This window comes from Nyctereutes procyonoides, unplaced genomic scaffold (assembly GCF_905146905.1).
Source record: "Nyctereutes procyonoides isolate TBG_1078 unplaced genomic scaffold, NYPRO_anot_genome, whole genome shotgun sequence".
Classification (NCBI taxonomy): Eukaryota; Metazoa; Chordata; class Mammalia; order Carnivora; family Canidae; genus Nyctereutes; species Nyctereutes procyonoides.
In genome coordinates this window covers 24,920,351-24,939,208 of record NW_026575139.1, presented here as the reverse complement: position 1 = coordinate 24,939,208, position 18,858 = coordinate 24,920,351, and the positions used below count along the sequence as shown (strand labels likewise).

Here is an 18,858-nt window from a genome sequence, read left to right as displayed (position 1 = left end):
GTCGTGAGAGCATCCCTAGCCAATCAAATCCCGTCTCCTACAACACCACCCAATAGGTGTGCTCGGAGGCGGGGTCTCCGTGGGTGGAGACCGGGGATTGGAGCAGAGGATTGGAGTGACGCGAGGGGCAGGGTCTGTGGAGGAAGATGGCGGCCGTCGGCGGGTTGTCTGTAACCGTGGCTGCGTTAAGGGCGGTCACTCCGTGGGCAAGGGGCAGGTACCACGTCTACAAAGGCACTTGGGGAGGGTGTTAGGTTCTGCGCCTCCGGGACTAAGGGGAAACTAAGGCCTGCGGGGGGAGGCGAGGGTTTGGCGTGAGGCTGTCCAGGTGGAAGCCACCAGGTGTCCCTCTGCTGCGGGGCTCATCCTCCTGCCTTGCGCTGCAGGCTCCTCGCGGCCTCTCGCGGACCTCAGGCTCGTCGGGAAACGTCGTCCTCCAGCCCCGAGGCCGGCGAAGGGCAGATCCACCTCACTAACAGCTGCGTCCAGGTAGGCGTGCGGCGACGGCCCGGGGTGCGGGGACTGCCCTTTGGCCTCCCCTTCTTTCTCTCTTTGCCGGGCGTTCTTGATCCCCACTCCCCACCCCATCTTTTTTTTTTCTTTTTTTTTTTTTTTTTCATTTCAGAGGCTTCTGGAAATCACCGAAGGGTCAGAATTCCTCAGGCTGGAAGTGGAGGGAGGTGGATGCTCCGGATTCCAATACAAATTTTCACTGGATACAGTTATCAACCCCGACGACAGGCAAGAAGGAAGGGGTGGGTCCTCAGAGAACGTGTGGGAGGGATAAAAGTGGACGTTTAACTTCAAATTTAAAGGGTCTGCCAAGAACGCCCAACACCACCATTCTCACGCAGTGGGAGTACAAGTGCAGATTTGTTGTCACGATTCAGAACAACCATGTTATAGGAGGAAAGTTGGCCTGCCTAGGTCCTAAGTCCCTAAACATTGACCACTATTCATTCCATTGACTCTTTGCCTCAGAGAAAAGCAGCACCTGTTTTAGAGGTAATGAGGAATGCCTCACCTGTATTTGGTCAACAGGATGTGCACCTCGGGGTTCAGAGGATATTGTGTATTTGGTGTTTATGATCGTCATTAATGTTTTCCTCCTGTCTTTTCAGGGTATTTGAACAGGGTGGGGCAAAAGTGGTGGTTGACTCTGATAGCTTGGCCTTCGTGAAAGGGGCCCAGGTGGACTTCAGCCAAGAACTGATCCGAAGCTCGTTTCAAGTGTTGAACAATCCTCAAGCACAGCAAGGCTGCTCCTGTGGATCATCCTTCTCCATCAAACTTTGATGTAACAACAGGTGATCCAGAGATTGCCACCGCTTGTACCAGTTTGAGGAACCTGGGATTAGTAGAATTCTAGAGGTTTCCTTCAAATCATGTCCTTCTCTCAATTTTATTTCCCTCAGTCCAGGAATGTTGCGTTTTGCCACTGTTATTTTCAGAATATGAAGCTTTTACACTTGATTTAATTCCACTCACACATTTCTAAGGCTAAGCCTCCAGGTGCTGTGATCTAAGATCTACTGACTGGTTGAAACCCACCCAGTATAATCTGTAGAGCCTCCAAGCTTCCAAAATTTGGAGTTTCTTTTCTGAGCTTCACAGCTGCTTATATATAGGTGTATAGCTATGTATAAAAGCTTCATTTTGAAGAAAGTCCTTATTTACTTGTGTTCTGGATCAGGATCACAGATTGGGTAGCTTGAACACCGGCCAGGCTAGAGAGGATGAGAAAGGCAAAGGGAAGATTCTTTTTTTTCATCTCGCTCTTCTGAATGTGCTAATTGAAATCCTTCTTTTTCTCCATTTCCCATTTGTTAGGGTAGATATATTTTTCTCTCTTACTAGCCAGTGTGCTAGATTCATAAAACTAACAGCCCACCCAGAAAACTTGGATCTAACTCTCACTGATAACCTGAATCATTTGAAATATAGTCCCCATACTCCATACTCACACAGACACTTAAAGATTCTGTGATCATTCAGTGACTGAGTCTTTTTAGGATACATTGTTTCACTTAATGGTATAAAATGTCATTGGTCTCATGCTTTGCAGGAAGTGGTCCATTTATTGGTATAGATAATCGATAGTTAGGGATTTTCTTTCAGGTTGGATTACCAGATAAAATGATGCCCAGTTAAATATGAATTTCAAATAGATGACAAATAACTTTTATTAAGTCCCAAATATTTCATGAAACATCTACTAAAAATTATTTGTCATTTATTTGAAATTCAAATTTAACTGGACATTGTGTATTTTTATTTGTTAAACCTGGCAACTTTTTTTTAGGGTCACTGAAAGAAAAGCTTTTAAAGCCAAGTCCATTAAATTTTAAAGTTATTGTTTGGGTATGGCACTTAATTAGGCTACAGAACTAGAATAATTGTGGCATGTATGTGACAGTGCTGGGGGATACGGAACTGTGTGGACAGACAACTAAAAAAAGACAAATCCTACCATCACAACAAATGATTTATTAATGTTTATGTTGGGGAAACCACAACCAAATTGATTCTGGAAAAATTATTGGTTAAGCCTTTGTTTTCCTAAAAGTTCATTACAGCAAAAACTTAAATTTCTGAACTGGATTGGAATTAAGGTCATTCAGTAGAAGACTTTACCATTAAAAAGGGAAATGCAGAGTTTAGAGACAAGGTATCTGAGAGAAGCTTAGGTACTTAACATTTTCAATATGGGAAAACCTGGTATTTGGAGAAAGCAAACCTGTTGTGTGTACAAAGAGGAAGGAGGGGACACTCAGATTTAGCAGATTCAGGTTTAGCAGATTTCTATGGAAGGAAGCAGAAAGCAGCATATCATGGGAGTGTCTGTAACTTTACTAAGACATTTAAAGTTACGCCAATACCTGAGCCTATAAGGTTTTCAATTCAGACTAAGTCTTTTCATCTGTTTAAAAAGGGATTTTGTTACATTTTAAGTGTTAGAACCTATTCTTTTAAAGAGTGCACTTTATTTTTATTTATTATTTAAAATAAGCTCATGCCCAACATGGGGCTTGAACTCATGACTGAAACCAAGAGTCACATGCTCTACTGACTGGACCAGCCAGGTGCCCCATGACTTGGTGATTTTAAAACGCATTCAGAGGGATGCCTGGGTAGCTCAGTGGTTAAGTGTCTGCTTTTGGCTCAGGGCATGATCCTGGAGTCCTGGAATCGAGTCCCACACTGGGTGCCCTGCATGGAGCCTGCTTCTCCCTCTGCCTATGTCTCTGCCTCTCTCTGTCTCTGTCTCTCATGAATAAGTGAAATCTTAAATAAATAAAACTCATTCAGAGCGCAAACTTAAAATCTGTAGATGCTAACTAAACCATTAAATTGCATGGTCAGTTAGACAGGAACGGAATCCCTTGAAATGCCCATATGTAAGTGCTGTTTTTTTTAAGATTTTATTTATTTATTCATGAAATATACAAGAGAGAAAGAGACGTAGGCAGAGAGAGAAGCAGGCTCCAGGCAGGGAGCCTGATGTGGGACTCGATCTTGGGACTGCGGGATCACGCTCTGAGCCAGGGGCAGGTGCTCAACCGCTGAGCCACCCAGGCATCCCTGTAAGTGCTGTTAATGGGAGAATTGGAATTCTCTGTTTTAGAAAGGGTGGGTTTGGGAGAAATCACATTGAGAAAGCCTTATGGGAAAATCTGAAGTAGTAACAAGAAGTTTCCATTGGAGTAGGATGATACAGAAATTTTAAGAGCACAGATCATTGAGAAATAATACATCAAGGGAACAGTACAGTGGGCAATTTGCTTGGAATAAATAGTAAGCATAGTAAAATAGGTTTAGGGTCTTTTGCAGGCCCTTAGGACCAGATGCCCTCTTTCTGGTAAAGACCAACAGATGTTTTCACAAATTTTGCTCACTGTGCAAATGCATTTAGGAAAACTTTATATTCTTCTAGTATCCTCTGGAAGATTTTTTGCTTCCCCATTACTTTCAAGGGGAAAGGTCTTAACTGTTGCAGAATTGGTTTTATTTATGCAAGTTAGTATTTGGGGACAGCAAACCTTTACCTTTGCCCTAGCAAGACATAATGTAAGAACCAAAGGCAAGGAAGCCCTGCATCTGCTTTATGTTGTGAATCTGCCTTTTTTTTTTTTTTAAAGATATTATTTATTTGAGAGAAAGTGAGAAGGAGCAGGGGGAGAGGCAGAAGCAGACTTCCTGCTGAACAGGGAGCCTGATGTGGGGCTCGATCCTAGGACTCTGGGATCATGACCTGAGCCGAAGGCAGACACTTAACTGACTGAACCACCCAAGTACCTGTGTTGTGGATCTGCTTTATGTTTTTGGCTGAAAAGAGGGGGGCCTTTTGGCCAACTGAACCACCGTGGTGCCTCAGCTTTTTTTTTTTTTTTTTTTAATTTAAGATTTTATTTATTTGAGTGAGAGAGAGCTTGAGTGGAGGGTAGGGCAGAGGGAGAGGGATAAGCAGACTCCCCTTTGAGCAGGGAGCCTGCAGCAGGGCTCAATCCTAGGATCCTGAGATCATGACCCAAGCCAAAGGCAGACACTTAACTGAACCACCCAAGCACCTGTGTTGTGGATCTGCTTTATGTTTTTGGCTCAAAAGAGGAGGGCCTTTTGGTCAATGTCCAGATCTTACCTTGTGGCATCATATTCTTCAGTTACTGTAGGTGTCCCACCCACCCTTAGTTTCTTTGGGAATGTTGACAAGTCACAAGGGATTAGGAGAAAATAGGTTTAGAAGTAAGAGATTAGAAAGGGGTACTAAAGTAGGTGTCCCACAAGAACTTTCTAACTTTTCTAACTTCTCAGAATTGAAAACGCATTATTTCAGTCTTCTGTTATAAAGCATTGAGTAGAGGGTTGACATTTGTCAGGAGCATCTTTTTTTTTTTAAAGTTTTTTTATTTTTATTTTTATTTATGATAGTCACAGAGAGAGAGAGAGAGAGAGGCAGAGACATAGGCAGAGGGAGAAGCAGGCTCCATGCACCGGGAGCCCGACGTGGGATTCGATCCCGGGTCTCCAGGATCATGCCCTGGGCCAAAGGCAGGCGCTAAACCGCTGCGCCACCCAGGGATCCCTTGGCAGGAGCATCTTATATGGAGAAGTGGGCAGCACTGATTGTATGGGGTAGCCCTCCCTTAAATGCTGGGTGAGAGTGGATACATTCTGTTCCTAGTGGACAGGACCTAACATTGCCCACTGCAACATAATTATGGTCTTGTGTGTTTGTTTCAGTGGCAGAAAACTACTTTACTTTTCTAGGTATCTAGCAATAGTGTTTTTTTTTTTTTTTTTTAAGATTTATTTATTCATGAGAGACAGAGAGGCAGAGACATTGGCAGAAGGAGAAGCAGGCTTCTCGCAGGAAGCCCGATGTGGGACTCAATCCCGGATCCTGGGATCATGCCCTGAGCCAAAGGCAGATGCTCATCCGCTGAGCCACCCTGGTGTCCCATCTAGCAGTAGTGTTTATGATTGCTCTTTTAAAATCCCTATTTGCCATTTCTCCACAGAAATGCTACAGGGCTGTTTAAAGGAAAGTTTGCTTTAAGAAGTTTTGAAATAATTAATGTGGCTTTAATTGGTGGATAAATATATAAAGAAGGGAGCATTAAAGTGGTCTGTGGCCAAAGCTCTATTTAAAAATATTTTATTTTTTGGAAAGATAATACACATGGTACAAAATTCAGAAAGACACAAAAGGGGATACAGTGAAAAGCCTCCCAGTCCTGTACCCATCCACCCTGTCACCCTCCCCACAAACCACTGTTGTTTCTAAGAATTTACTCTATAGGAATAATCCCATAGATATAATGTGAAATAACATATACACAAGAATATTCATTATAGCATTGCTTATAATAGCAAGAGATAGGAAACAATGGAAATGTCCATCATAGGGGACTGATTAAATAAATTATGATTTATCCATTCAGTGGAATAGTGTACAATTATAAAATAGAATGAGAGTTCTTTATGTGCAAGTATGGATTAAGTGAAAAAAGCAAAGTGCAGAACAGCATGCATCGGATGCTATTTGTGTTTTTTATACAAAGAATTATGTGTATGTGCATGAAGTTTTTCTGGAAGGGTGAGTAGGAATGTGAGGATTGGGAGGAGGTGCAGCTCCAGTGGGTATATGGAAGAGTTGTAAGTTCTCTGAACGGTGGGGTATAAGGCAGAGTGGCAAGGATGAGGTCAGCAGATACCCACTTGTCTTTCCCCTTTCTTTAGATAAATAGCAGCATATGTTCCACTTTGTTGTACAGCCTTCTTTCCCCACTTAGTCTATTTTGGATTTGTTTTCAAGGCATTTAGAGCCATTTTTTTTTCTTTCCTTTTTAGGCCTCTGTAACAACTAATTGTTTCTACTCTTTTGCTGTTACAAGTAATGTTATAATAAATAACCTATTACATGTGTCATTTCACATTTGATGAGAATATATCTGAATGTTAAATTCCTAGAAGAATCAAAGAGTAAGTGCTTTTATAATTTCAAGACATTGCCATATTGTCCTCTTCAGAAGTTGTGTCAATTTAAACCCCTGTTAGCTACTTATGTGAGTACCTCTTTCACCAGATGCTTGCCAACTAGGAGTCTTAACAAACTTTTTGATCTTTGCCAATCTGACAGTTTCTAAAAAGTGTCTCAAGTGTGGTTTTAACTCAAATTTCTTTTGTTATATTTTCATATGTGTAAAAACTGCATATTTTTGTCTGCTGAAAATATCTCGACTAGTATAGTAACCTAGAGCAATTGTTTAAACTCTGTGTTTTAATTTTCTCATCTGTAAATTAGGAATAAAATAGTAAGGATTGTTGGATGATTAAATGAAATTTGTGTTCAGCACTCAGTATAGTGCCTGGCATGTAACAAGCATTCAATACGTTGTTATGGGATGGCTGACAATCAGAGCAGCAGGTAGGACAGAACAGATTAAATTAAGAAAATAGCATTCATCTCCGTATCTTCAGGCATATAGTATTGTTCATTTACATTGCCCTTCATCAGACAAATGCAAAAGCAGAGCTTTCTTTGTCTTAGAAGAGTAAAGAACATTTTTCCATTGGATCCCAATCATAGGCTATTGGCAGAGCTGGCAAAAGGATAGGCACAGCCTTGTGTCTAATATTTAGACTTAGCCAATATGGTAAAGATATTTGGTTTAATATGAAATAAAAACAAAAACAGAGGAGCCCAGATGTACATTTCTTTATTCCACCATAGTTCTAAATTCCTAGCTAGCCAAGGTTGGAGTGGGTCTCTACTTGTAAACTGAGAAGGATGCTAGCCATCCCATTTTTGAAAGAAAGACAGCAGGGGCTTCTGAGTAGAGAGAAGAAACAACAATAGGAAATCTGGCTTCCCCTAAACAAGACTACACTGTATTTCACAAGCTAGAAAATAGACCTCTTATTTTTAGTACCTCAAACTGGTGTCACAAAAGGAGAGCCCAGGAGAGATTTGCTTCCTGTAAGAAACTGTGTATTTAATACGGGTCCTCAGAGATGGGCACCCTGTCCTGTGGCACCCCTTACTGTGATGCACAGGAGCTATCATGGGTAGATTGCGAATGTTTACCCACAGCTACTGAACATTTTCTTCAGCCTTGTTGAACGCCTTGGCCCTTTCTTATCAACTCCTCATATTTTTCATACTGCCCTCTTGCTGCTTGCTCAGTCACCATGCTCCCCTTCATTTGTGTCTCTTAACACTCAGCAAGCTAGTGTCAGTTTTCCTCCTGAGATGAGGGGATCTTCCGCCCTTCCCTGGGGCTACAGAACTGCTACAGGATGGAAATGTGGCAAAATCTGGCCCAGACGGGATTGGCTGAGGTGATGGTTCTTGGGAGGAGGCCTTGGAATCACTTTCCAAACTTCCCCCAATCCTTTTTTGTTAAAGAGATACTGAAGGACCAGACCTGGGGAGATGTAACCTCTGATCCAGTGGTGGAAGCATCAGGATGTTATGTGGATTCTGTCTGGGAAAGGCAATGTGAGGTCGAACCACCTTGCATGTTTGCACAGCTGGGGTAGATGAGGGCCATCCTTTGGTAAGCATCCCATAGCAAGGCCAGGACAGATGGCAGACTGGTCCTCATGGCCAGCGGCTGAAGCATTAAAGCATTTGGTGATGTTTGAGCCAAGCAAGGGCATGGCGGCATGAAGGCAGTGACAGAAGCTCACAGCCAGAGCCTAAGCTGGGAGAGCTGAAAAGCAGGCAGGGCTGGCTGGGAGCTGGGCTGCAGGGCCTTCTGCCTGCTTCTTCATGGTGTCTTCCCAGCTAGGAAAGCCTCCTCAAGGCCCCTACCTGAGGCTGGGGCCCATTTCCAGGTAGCTGTCCACACTGACCCCTCACTGCTACTCCTTGGCAGTGCAGTGTGGGGGGCCTGCCTCGGCCACATAACCTGGGGAGCAGTGGCAGCGGTAGGAGCCCTCGGTGTTCTCGCAGTGACCATGAGCACAGAGTGCAGCAGGCCCGTTCAAGTCATCACACTCATTCACATCTAAGAGGAAGGGAAGGAAGGAGAGAGCTGTAGGGAGCCCAGGTGCCTCTGGCCTGTTGCCTCTGCTGTTTCCACTAAGCTCTGGCCCCTGCCATACAGTGGAATCCTACATGTGGCAGTCAGAAGCTGAAGTCACTGCCCCAAACTAAGCAACTCAGAGACACAAAGCAGGTGGTAGTGGGCCCATCCTGTGCTCCTGAGTGATCATGCTCTCCTGTCCCTGCCTTTCTTCCTAGGAATCTCCAGGGAAAGGGTTTTCTATCCGCAGCACAGCAAGAGACCTTCCTTTGGCACTCTCTCACCACTTGGCCTGGCTCCAGGACACCCCGCTAGGGGGCAGCAGTGGATTTTCCAGCTATCCTAAATTCAGCCATGTATTCTTAAGTGAGCAGTGGGCCTGTCTGACCTTTCCACCTGGAGCCATCAGGGCCATCCTGCTCCCTGGGCATTGCCACTTGGATGGAAACTTACCCACACAGGCCATGTGGGCCATGTCCAGCTGGAAGCCCTCAAAGCAGTCACAGGTGTAGCCCTCCCTCACGCGCACACAGCGGCCGTTCTCACAGCCATTCAGGATGCCGCATTCCTCTGCCTGAAGCCCTTCGAAGCCAGCCTGGTGCTCTGGTAGGAGGGAGTCAGAGAAGGACGCTGAAGCCTTGCACTTAACCCTGGGGCCCTCACCCTCCACCACAAAGAGTTGCTCCTATTGAACTCCTAAGGTTGGGGTTGCGAGGGTCTAAAACCCTCACAGAAAGCCGCTGAAACAAAAGGCAGTATCCTTAAGAAATAAGTATGTGTCATTACTTGTGATGGCAGAGACATGCTGTGCCTTAAATGTCAACTTACTATTTTCACAGTGCCGCGGCTCCCAAGCAAGGGTGTCTCTACAGCTTTGTTTTTTTGTGGTTGTTGGTGGTTAAAATCTTTGCATAGTTTTTTGTGGGAGGGAGATTGGCAGCAAAAGGGGATTACCCTCAACATAAAGCAGAACTGAGCGATCTGCTTGGACACCTCCTCTCTGAGCAGCTCGCAACCCTGGGAAAGACACTGACCCTATCCCTGTCCCCATGCAGTCTGATAGAGTGGCTATGCCTGTGGCAGCTACTGTATCCATCACACAGGTGCCGGGCCTGACTTCGTTAGAATCCAAGTCCTGAGTGCTGGGGTCATTGCCACTTACAAACCGAGTCACCACAGCAAGCCTTTAAAGTGGTTAAAAATCCTTAATGCACATTTCAGGTCACAAGCGTGAGCTCGTAGAGCAGGTTATTCTGCACATTGTGAGTGTGTGGAGGGAGAAAAGCAGACTGGAGTGTACCTGCTTTCTCTTGCTCTCAATTCCCTCAGGGAAGCTTTTGAGGTTGAGATGGTGTCCTGTACCTCTTTGTGTCCCCAGTGCCAGTTCATCAGAGAGGGTTGTTAGGGTCTGACCCAGGCATGTGGAGTTGCCCCTTGAGTGACCTGTGAGAGGGCTTGGTGCATCTTTCCCCCTCCTTGGCCTCATCCCACTGGCAGTAGGTAGGTAGGTAGAGATGGAAGTAAAACAGCTTTGGCCCCTACCCCTTCCCCATTTTTGCAGCAACACAGACCTGGCTGGCTAGCCACATAGTGGGGCTGGAGTTCTGAGGGCTGCAGGGGTGACTCAAGAACTGGTGTGTGGTCCCCTGTGTGGCTGGCTGTGTTGGGGAAGGGTGGCTCTGGGATGGTGTCCTCAGGGCCCAGGTAGTTGTAGAAGGGGGCCCCATCTGGGCTGTAGAGGCTGTAGTGCAGGTCCTCGGGTCCAGGGCCATACTCATAGCCTGGCCGGAAGTGGACTCCAGCCTCCCGCTCTGCTTCAATCCGGGCCACATTGCACAGCTGAGCATAGACCTCTGTCAGGAAGGAGGGAGAGAGGAAGCTGCCAAGTTCCTGGTAGCTAAAGCCTGGTCGGCTATTCCCCTACTCACTGCCTGGGGAGTGGGAACATGCTGGGACTGGTGCCCTATGGGAATTCCTGGCAGTGCTCTTCCCACCCCACGCCACCCCACCCTGTCCTACTTTGTCCCCCAGGTAATAGGGATGGAAGACAGGGCCACGCTCTGACTGCTCTACTCCTTCTAAATCCGTTCCTCCAAGGTAAGGGCATTCCCTCCCCTAAGGCCCTTCCCCACATGCAGGCACGGGTCACCCTTCTCACCAGAGCTCCTGGGGGGGCACAGGGCACATTGCTGGCTCCAGGCCTCGCCATCTTGGCAGCAGCATTCTGTATAGGTGGTGCGGCGCCCGTGCAGGGGTTGGCTGCACACGTAATTGGTGACTCTTTTCCAGCAGATGTCCATGTGGATGTCGTGGTCAGGCAGGTCCTCTGGGGGCACAAGGCCCAGAAGCGCGTGAGCCCACCCAGTCCAGATCCACTCTCCCTGCTGCCCCACCATTCCAGGCCTACTGACCTGTGCTACCAGTGCTGTTTACGCAGCGCTGCTGGCTGAGGTCCAGGGTGAGGGGGGGGCTGCAGAAGCAGTGGAAGGAGCCTTCAGTGTTCACACACTCACCATTCTCACAGGCCATGTCCTGGCACTCGTCGTGATCTGTGGTGGCAGAAAGATGGAAGGAATGTATGGGGCAGTATCAAGGCAGCTTGCCCATGGACTGTCTTCGTGGAACTGGTAATGAAGTTGTAGCATCCTGCTTCCCCCTCCTCCCCTGATCCAGCCTGGTGTGGGAGACCCCTCTCCAGGGGTGCCTTTCCAACAGGTGACCATGTGCAAGTCCTGACAACCGCACAGCTCCCCACATTCAGGCCTGCCTGATGCAGGGGGATCTCCCAGGAGGAATGAGCCTGGCTGGCAGGGGCTCAGTGAGTGGTCAGCGGTGGGGGTGGGGGTGGGGAGGGGTCATGTGTGTCCTCACCCTCACACTTCCTGTGGACGGCATTGTAGTGGTAGCCAGCATTGCACAGGCAGATGTAGCCAGGCACCGTGTTGAGGCACCGGCCATTCTGGCAGAGACCAGGCCCGAACATCACACACTCATCTGCATCTGTGGGAGGGCAGAGATGAGGTGAGAAGCAGGACGAAGCAGAACTTAAGGGGCTCCAGAGCCAGACTTAGTGGGTTGGAATCCTGGTGCTCCTACTGGCTAGTTAGGTGACTATGGGCAACTTGCCTGAGTTCTCCTTGCCTTAGTTCCCTACCTAAAAAATGTAGATACTACCACTTAACCTCTTATTGTTATGAAGACTAAAAGATTAATATATGTAGGTGCTTACATAGTGCCTGGCACATAGCAAGCACTTAAGGAAAGCCACTTCTGTTTCTATTATTTCCGTTGCCAGCTTCAGATTAGGGCATTGAAGGGCTCATAACTGAACTACCCGCTTTGAATGTGGGTTCCCCAAAGTTTGTAAGTGGGGCCAGGGAGATAAGCAGCTGTCTTTGTACAGCAGTACTCTCCACCCTGACCCTGTCCTCTCTGACTGGGTCAGTCAAATCATCATAGTTTGTTCTGGAGGGTTTAGCCATGGGGGAGCAGAGAAACTGAGGTCGGGTTATACAGACACCTCCAGGAAGAGCTTAGGTCAGACGTTCTGGGTACAAATCTACTGGGTAGTCAGGGTAGTCAGCCCTGGGACAGAACAAGGGAAGCAACCAGGGGAGCGGGGTGGTTTGTTAGGCTGGGGCTGCATGCAGAACTTCCCCCGGGGACCTCCTAGAGGACCAGGCTGGGTCCGCTCAGGTGAGTGGAGTTTGGGGAGGTGGGTCTCTAGGGAGGTTACCTGTATACGTGGTCTGTCCAAACATCCAGGCTCCGTCCACAGGGATGTAGCCTTTACCACTAGGGCAGATCTCACTGAATTCAACTGTGTAGGGAGGCATCCAAGCTTAGAGACAGAAGGGCTCTGTCCCCATTCCTCTCCCCTCTTTCAGTGTCACTCTACAGAACTGACACTGAGGAATGGGACCCTTGGGGCCTTACCTGAGTCCTCAGCTGGGCAGGGGTCACAGGTGTCTCCCCAGCTGGCACCCTGGGTGCAACAGCACTCGGCCTGTGTGGTGTTCCGGCCCAGAAGGCTGGAGCAGGGCAGCTGGCCATTCTGCCCAGAGTAGCATTCCATGCGGACAGGGCCTGGGGGGTGGTCCCCTGGTGGGGCCTCAGGAATACTCTGACCTGTGTATGATAGATGCCCTTTATTATATTGTCTGTCCTTGACCATCTGGGGCACTCCAGCTTTTGAATTTATTTTCAAAGTTTTACATTTATATTAGCACTTCACAGTGTACAACATGCCTTTACCTATATTGTCTCACTTGTTGCTCCCGACAGCATTAATATTATCAGCTCTCTTTTACAGATGAGGCAGTTGAGGCTTAGGAGGCTAAGTGACTTGCCATGGTGACTTGCTATGGCCACCAGCTATTAGGCGGCACTGACCCCAGTTCTGGCACCCAAACCCCTGCTCTTTCAGGTCTAGCTCCTGCCGCCCTCACTGTACCCCTGGTCCATGGCCTGCCATATGGGCAGGCCTTCTCCATTCCTCAGCTCACACTGTACCCCAGGCCCTCTCACCTTCCCTTGTTCCAGTCCCTGCTTTCTTCTCCCCCAGTCAGAGGAGGCCAACTGAGTCCTAGTCCAGCCTGGAGTGAGGGGCTGAACCCACCAGCTTGGGTAGAGTGAGCAGGGAAAGTGAGGCTCAGCTCAGCTTCAAGGCCTCCGACACGGAAAGGCCCCCTTTGGGGCTCCATCTGAGACCCCTAGGCACCTTAAATTGGCATCGGTTCTTCCTGAGCCCCTCAGGCTTGTCACAGCCCTGAGCTGCCTAGACGTGCCCTGGCCCGGGGAGGACGTCCTCTAGTCTCGACAGTTGCCGTCCTCCGGCTCCTGGCTCTGTTCCACCCCAGTCCTAGGCGGCAGCCTTGCCCACACCGCCCTGGGCCCGGCCCGGGTTCCCTCTCAGGAGCTGGAGCGCTGGAAGTGGCAGAGGGGTCCCTGCAGGGCTAGGGCCTGGAGTGGGGGCGCTCACCTCCAGCCAGCCGCGGGCGGCAGTGCCCCTCCTGAGCGTCGTACTCCTCCAGGTCACTGGCACAGAGGCAGAGGAAGGAGCCCTCCACGTTCTCGCAGAGCGCCGCCCCACACACCGCCAGCATGAGCTCGCACTCGTTCACGTCTGCCGGCGCGAGCACAGGCTGGTGGGGGGGAAGCCGCGGCCCATGCCCCCTGCCCCTCTGCCTCCAGCCGGGGCAGATCCTCCTCTTACTCCCTCAAAAGAAACCAGCTAGGTCTTGGGGAAGAACAGAAGGGAGTTAGCAGGAAGGAAGAACGGATGAACACAGACCATGAGAAGGGAGACAGGAGAAGGGTGGCAGAAAAGGGTCTGTCTACTAAAGGGACCAAGAGGAAAGATTTCTCTGTGCATTCTCCAGAGGCGCCTCCGGAGACCCCGCTCAGAAGGGGGGCGCCTCCCTAATGTGCTCGCTCCCCCTGCTGGTAGAACATGACCGGTTTCTCCTAATCTGGTCAGGGTGCCAGCTGTAGGGTTGAAATCACCCACTCTCTGAGGACCTATTATGTATGGAACCGTGTGACCTTGAACATTTCAGGAAGAGGGCCCTGGGGCCTCTCTCCAGGACAGCCACGCCCCGTGGAGATGGGCCCAAGGGCCCACAGGCCTTCCCTTCCCTGGCCCCGAGCCTGGCTAGCCTGTAGGCTTCTCACCAACACAGTCCCAGCCGGAGGACGAAGCCTCGAAGCCCTGGTCACAGAGGCAGCGGAAGGATCCGTCAGTGTTGTCGCAGAAGCCGTGGCTCCCACACATGGTGTCGTTGGCACACTCGTCTATGTCTGTGGGACAGTGGGGACTAGAGTGTAGGGTGCACTCTTGCTCTGTTTGCTGGGAACACTTGGTCTACTGACACCAAGGTCTGTGAAAAGGGACTTCTAAACACAGGACAAGAACACTCTAACATTAACATTCCTCTTCGATTGCTGTGCAAGCCCTGCTGCATAGAAAATATGCAAACTTCAAAGAGCTACAAAAATAGTGTCCTCAGGACAAAGGACTTTCTAGCTGGATACCTGACAAATAGGTGTCCTCAGCCCTCCTACCTCTGACGCCCCATTCCTACTCACCGATGCAGTCTCCAGTTGGAGCCATGTGGAAGCCGGGCTGGCAGCCCAGGACACAGCGGTAGGAGCCAGGGCTGTTCTCACACCTCCAGGCCCCACATACTGGGTCTCCATAATCCTTGCACTCATCAATATCTGTCCCCAGAGCCAAGAGAGGGGACAGAAACGGGAGGGTCATTGCTCTGGCCCCACCTCTTTGGCATTACAAGGTCATGCCCCACAACTTTTGTTCTTGATCTGTTACAAACTACACTGCTCATCTCAACTCCAAAACATCGCTGGTGTCAGCCAATGCCATGTTCAGGATCATTCCTCCTGACCCAGCAGGGATGGTTGTCTAGGTAGAGAGCTACATGCTATTTAGGAAAGCACTGAGCTCTTTCTGTGACACCCCTGTCCCCCCACTCCCTTCTCCCTCTAGCAGAATACTTTATGATTATATAAAATCTTCACCAAAGTGTATTGCAGAAAATTGTCTTCATATTTGTCTCCCTTGCTCAATTTCAACACTGTCCATAACTGTCTATTTGTCCTAGCAAAAGACATTGAACCTGGCAGGGGTTTAATAAATATCTTATTGAATCAATTTAGCTTTAAAAACTCTGCTAGCATAAGGATTATGATTATCTTCATTCTGTCGTCTCTGGATTGGCCTTGAGTCAGCAGAGACTCAATAAATGCATTATCCATTGGATGATTAATCTGGAAAGTGCTCTGCTTCCTGCAAGCTGCAGTTCCTGGTCCCGGGGAGCTGAGGACCAGGCAGGGGTGGAGGTGGGCAGACGTGGGGCAGTGCCCTGTCCACTCGCCTTGGAGCCCTTACCCACACACTCCCCGCTCTCCGGGGAAGGCTGGAAGCCGGTCTCGCACAGACAGTTGAAGGAGCCCTCGGTGTTGACACAGTGTCCTCCCAGACACTGGTCTGTGACTGCACATTCATCCACATCTAGAATAGAGACCTCTGTCAGCAGACCCAGCCATGGGTCCCTGGGGCCCTCGGGAGCCCAGAGGAGAGCCAGAGAATGGCTCAGGGTAGGAAAGGGCCGGAAGATCTGAGGAAGAGTCCAGAGCTGGAAGCCAGAGGCCCGGCTGCGGGGAGGAGCCCTCAAACTAGGGCATTATCAAGGGCAGAAGGGTAACACCCAAAGGGTTCAAAGGGCACATGTCACCATCACAGAGAGGTCCTGTGAAAGGTTCTGAGTGCCTTCGTGGCACTTGGCTCCCTGTCACCATGCAGCTTCCCACCTCCCATCTCGGGGTGGCGGGGGGCACTTTATTTTCATAGACTAGACATAGCCTCCAGCAGCCCCTGCTGCTGGCAAGTGGACATGGCCAAGCTGGCTTCTCACCCTGGCAGCTGGTGCCCCCCTCTGCGCTGGCGAAGCCTGGTGCGCAGAGACAGAAGAAAGACCCGTGGCTGTTGAGGCACTCGCCATAGGGTGCACAGTACTCCTCTCCCACACACTCGTCCACATCTGCAAGGACAAGGTGGGCAGTGGTGTCTCCCAGGCGTGTTGCCACCTGTCCCCCCACACTCACTGCCCACAGTCCCCGATGGGATACGGAGCCACTCACCCTCACACACGGTGCCATTGGCCAGCTGGAAGCCTGGGGGGCAGAGGCACTGGTAGGAGCCAGCCGTGTTCTTGCACTCGCCTCCCTGGCAGCTGCTCTGGAGGTCTTCACACTCATCCACATCTGCACGGTCACACAGGGGGGAAGACAGTCCGTGGCAGCACCTCCCAAGAACAGGATCCAGTGGGGAGGTCTTCGGAGGACCTGTCCCCTGCCTGAGGAGCCTGGACCCGTAGGGGCATCATCCCCTTGTAAAGCAGCACAGCTGGGAGAAGCTGGCGAGGGAGCCTTTGGAGAGCCTCTTGACTGCAGCTCCGTCTACTTCATCCTGGAGGAGCCCAGCTGCCCACACAGTGCCCTTGGGGACACTCAGCCTCTCCCAGTGACCTTGGCTAAGGGTGGCCAAACTCGCTGTCCTTAGCATGGCTGAGACAGCTTAGGTTTTACTGGGAAGCGATGGGAAACAGATGAGAAGTAAAGGAAGGAAACAGACGTGAGAACCTGAGAAGGTGACAGGACTAGGCTCTGGAAGCAGGCCTACAGACTGCCGAGTACAGGCCCATGTTTCCCAGATATGCACCTAGCTGCCGCCCTTACAAAGAACACAGGAGACTGCATGTGGAGCGGACTCCCCTGAGGCTTCTGATCTGGTGGCTCCCTGGCCCCCTACACCCGGATGTGCAGTTGTCTTTCCAACTCCTGTTGAGGAGCGGTGAGAATAGGTGTCCCCAGGTAGCCCACCCAAGGTGGACAGAAGGGCCCCCCACCCCAGCCTGGGAGCAGCCCCTGCTGTGTCTGGTCACTCCCTTCTCTAAGGGTAGTGGGTCAGTCTCCTGCAGCCGGTCTGTGCTCCCCTTCCTCCCGGGCAGGGGGAGGGGGCTCTCACCTTCACATGTGTGGCCCAGGGGGCTGGGCCGGTAGCCCTCCTCGCAGTCCCTGCAGGAGAAGGAGCCGGCGGTGTTGGTGCAGACTCCTGTGGGGCAGACTCCCGGGAAGGCACACTCATCTAGGTCTGGGGCAGACAGCCAGCCAGTCACCCCGGGGCCTGGCAGAGGGGCTCCCTCCACCTAGCAAGGCAGGAGGCCCCCCACACCTCTGGCCTCCTTCTCTGAGCTTGTAGGACTCTCTCCGGGCATCTGGGGAGGGGCAGGCCCTGGCCATGGGCCTTCCGTAGGGCAACCCTGGTTCTCTCTCCCCAGAATGCTCTGGGGGTAGCTCTACCATCAGTATCCCTCTTGTGTCTGTGGCTCCCTCTTTTTCCTCCTGTCCTCACCCCCATACTTGGGGACGGTGACAAGAGATGCTCTCCTTGGGGGCCAAGTCTCCATTTATAGGGTCCTCAGCTGTAGCCTGGAGACCTTTTGGCATTAGCCCAAAGCTAGGGACAAATAGAATGTTCCTTGGGAGGTGAGAAGGCCTATATTGTCCGTCCCCCTCTGCCAGCGCCTCCCCGGGTTACCTTCACAGGCGGTGCCATCTTCATTCACCCAATAGCCGCTCTCGCAGGCTGAGCAGGTGAAGGAGCCCTGGGTGTTGAGGCAGAGGCCCGTGGGGCACGAGGCCCGGCTGGCACACTCGTCGACATCTGAAACAGGCCATTGAGTTCTGTGTGGGACTCTGCAGGACAGACATGGCAGGACAGCCAGAGGCTGACGGGTGGGCAGGGGTAGAGCAAAAGATGGGTCTTGGCAGGATGTGGGTTTGGGTCAGTGTGGTTAGGGATGTGGTGTCAGGGCTGGATTAGGAGTGAGTGTGCAGAGGGAAGGAGCCGGACGCTGGTGCACCTGTAGAGGAAGGTGCTTTTTAGCATCTTTGTACCTTGGCAGCCCTTCTCATCTGAGGTGACCGTGTAGCCCTGCTCACAGGAGCATCTAAAGGAGCCCTCCAGGTTGATGCACTTTCCATGGGCACAGACCCCAGGGGTCAGACACTCATTTACATCTGTGGAAGAGAAGTCCAGATGGTGGGCTGGCTTCTTCTTGTCCTCCATGTAGTCCCCACTGTCAGGCTTAGGGCATCTTGATTGTGAGGCCAGGCAATCAGCATTTGGTGGGTGGGGGGCAGAGGCCACCCTGGGAAGGCTGTGAGGTTCTTCCTGCTTCTGGCTCCACCCACCTCGCCCTTCCCGCCTGAGCCCACTGCAGCGCTATCTAGTAACACACAGCACTCTGCATATGTCCTAGAAAGGGGAGCCAGGTCCCCCAGCCCTGGGGCTGGTTTGGGCCATCTGAGGACACCCAGAATGAAATATCCAAGACCCTTGACTCACCTCACAGTGGATCTAAACCTTTCTAGTCTCCTACTTGCCCACCAAACTGGTATGAGTCCATGTTCCCAGCCCAACGACCAGCTTCAGTAGGTGAGTGGGCAATGCAGGGAGAGGCTGATCTATGCCTGAGTGGCTGAGTGGCAGACTCAAGGGCCTGGGAAATGCCTGCCCTCCCCAGAGTCTCAAAGCATCTATTCACAATTCAGTCCCTCCTGGCATTCTGAACCTTGGGCCCTTCTTCCTGCAGGGACTGATGGGAAAGAACATTCCTTCTACAGCTGAATTGCAGCCCCCTCTAGGGGGAGAAGAGCACCCCCTGGTCAGATAGGTGTTGCTGTTTAGACATTGCTGTGGAGCTGCAGAAGAGCAGAAGACCCCTCCTGCCCAGGAACCACAGCA

At 50.5% G+C, this 18,858-nt stretch overlaps 2 protein-coding genes across 2 annotated transcripts in view; one reads left to right on the top strand and one right to left on the bottom strand.

The window, feature by feature from the left end:
• Nucleotides 1–146: 146 nt before the first annotated feature.
• ISCA2 (iron-sulfur cluster assembly 2) lies at nt 147–7,199 on the top strand. The gene is made up of 4 exons (XM_055304568.1): nt 147–217; nt 387–489; nt 626–741; nt 1,122–7,199. The coding sequence occupies exons 1-4, from the start codon at nt 147–149 to the stop codon at nt 1,294–1,296; spliced, it is 465 nt and encodes a 154-aa protein (XP_055160543.1). The 3' UTR covers nt 1,297–7,199.
• A 5-nt stretch (nt 7,200–7,204) lies between these two features.
• The window catches only part of LTBP2 (latent transforming growth factor beta binding protein 2), a 100,163-nt gene continuing 88,509 nt past the window's right edge, over nt 7,205–18,858 (bottom strand). Inside the window, exons 20-36 of the mRNA XM_055304567.1 lie at nt 18,009–18,131; nt 17,650–17,775; nt 17,077–17,202; nt 16,191–16,313; nt 15,965–16,090; nt 15,439–15,561; nt 14,619–14,750; nt 14,205–14,330; nt 13,513–13,656; nt 12,468–12,659; nt 12,268–12,351; nt 11,403–11,531; nt 10,943–11,080; nt 10,690–10,857; nt 10,103–10,384; nt 8,985–9,134; nt 7,205–8,513 (exon numbers count right to left, since the gene is read on the bottom strand). Of these exons, the coding sequence (XP_055160542.1) occupies nt 8,368–8,513; nt 8,985–9,134; nt 10,103–10,384; nt 10,690–10,857; nt 10,943–11,080; nt 11,403–11,531; nt 12,268–12,351; nt 12,468–12,659; nt 13,513–13,656; nt 14,205–14,330; nt 14,619–14,750; nt 15,439–15,561; nt 15,965–16,090; nt 16,191–16,313; nt 17,077–17,202; nt 17,650–17,775; nt 18,009–18,131 (2,438 nt within the window). The 3' untranslated portion in view covers nt 7,205–8,367. The remainder of the gene's footprint in view (nt 8,514–8,984; nt 9,135–10,102; nt 10,385–10,689; nt 10,858–10,942; nt 11,081–11,402; nt 11,532–12,267; nt 12,352–12,467; nt 12,660–13,512; nt 13,657–14,204; nt 14,331–14,618; nt 14,751–15,438; nt 15,562–15,964; nt 16,091–16,190; nt 16,314–17,076; nt 17,203–17,649; nt 17,776–18,008; nt 18,132–18,858) is intronic.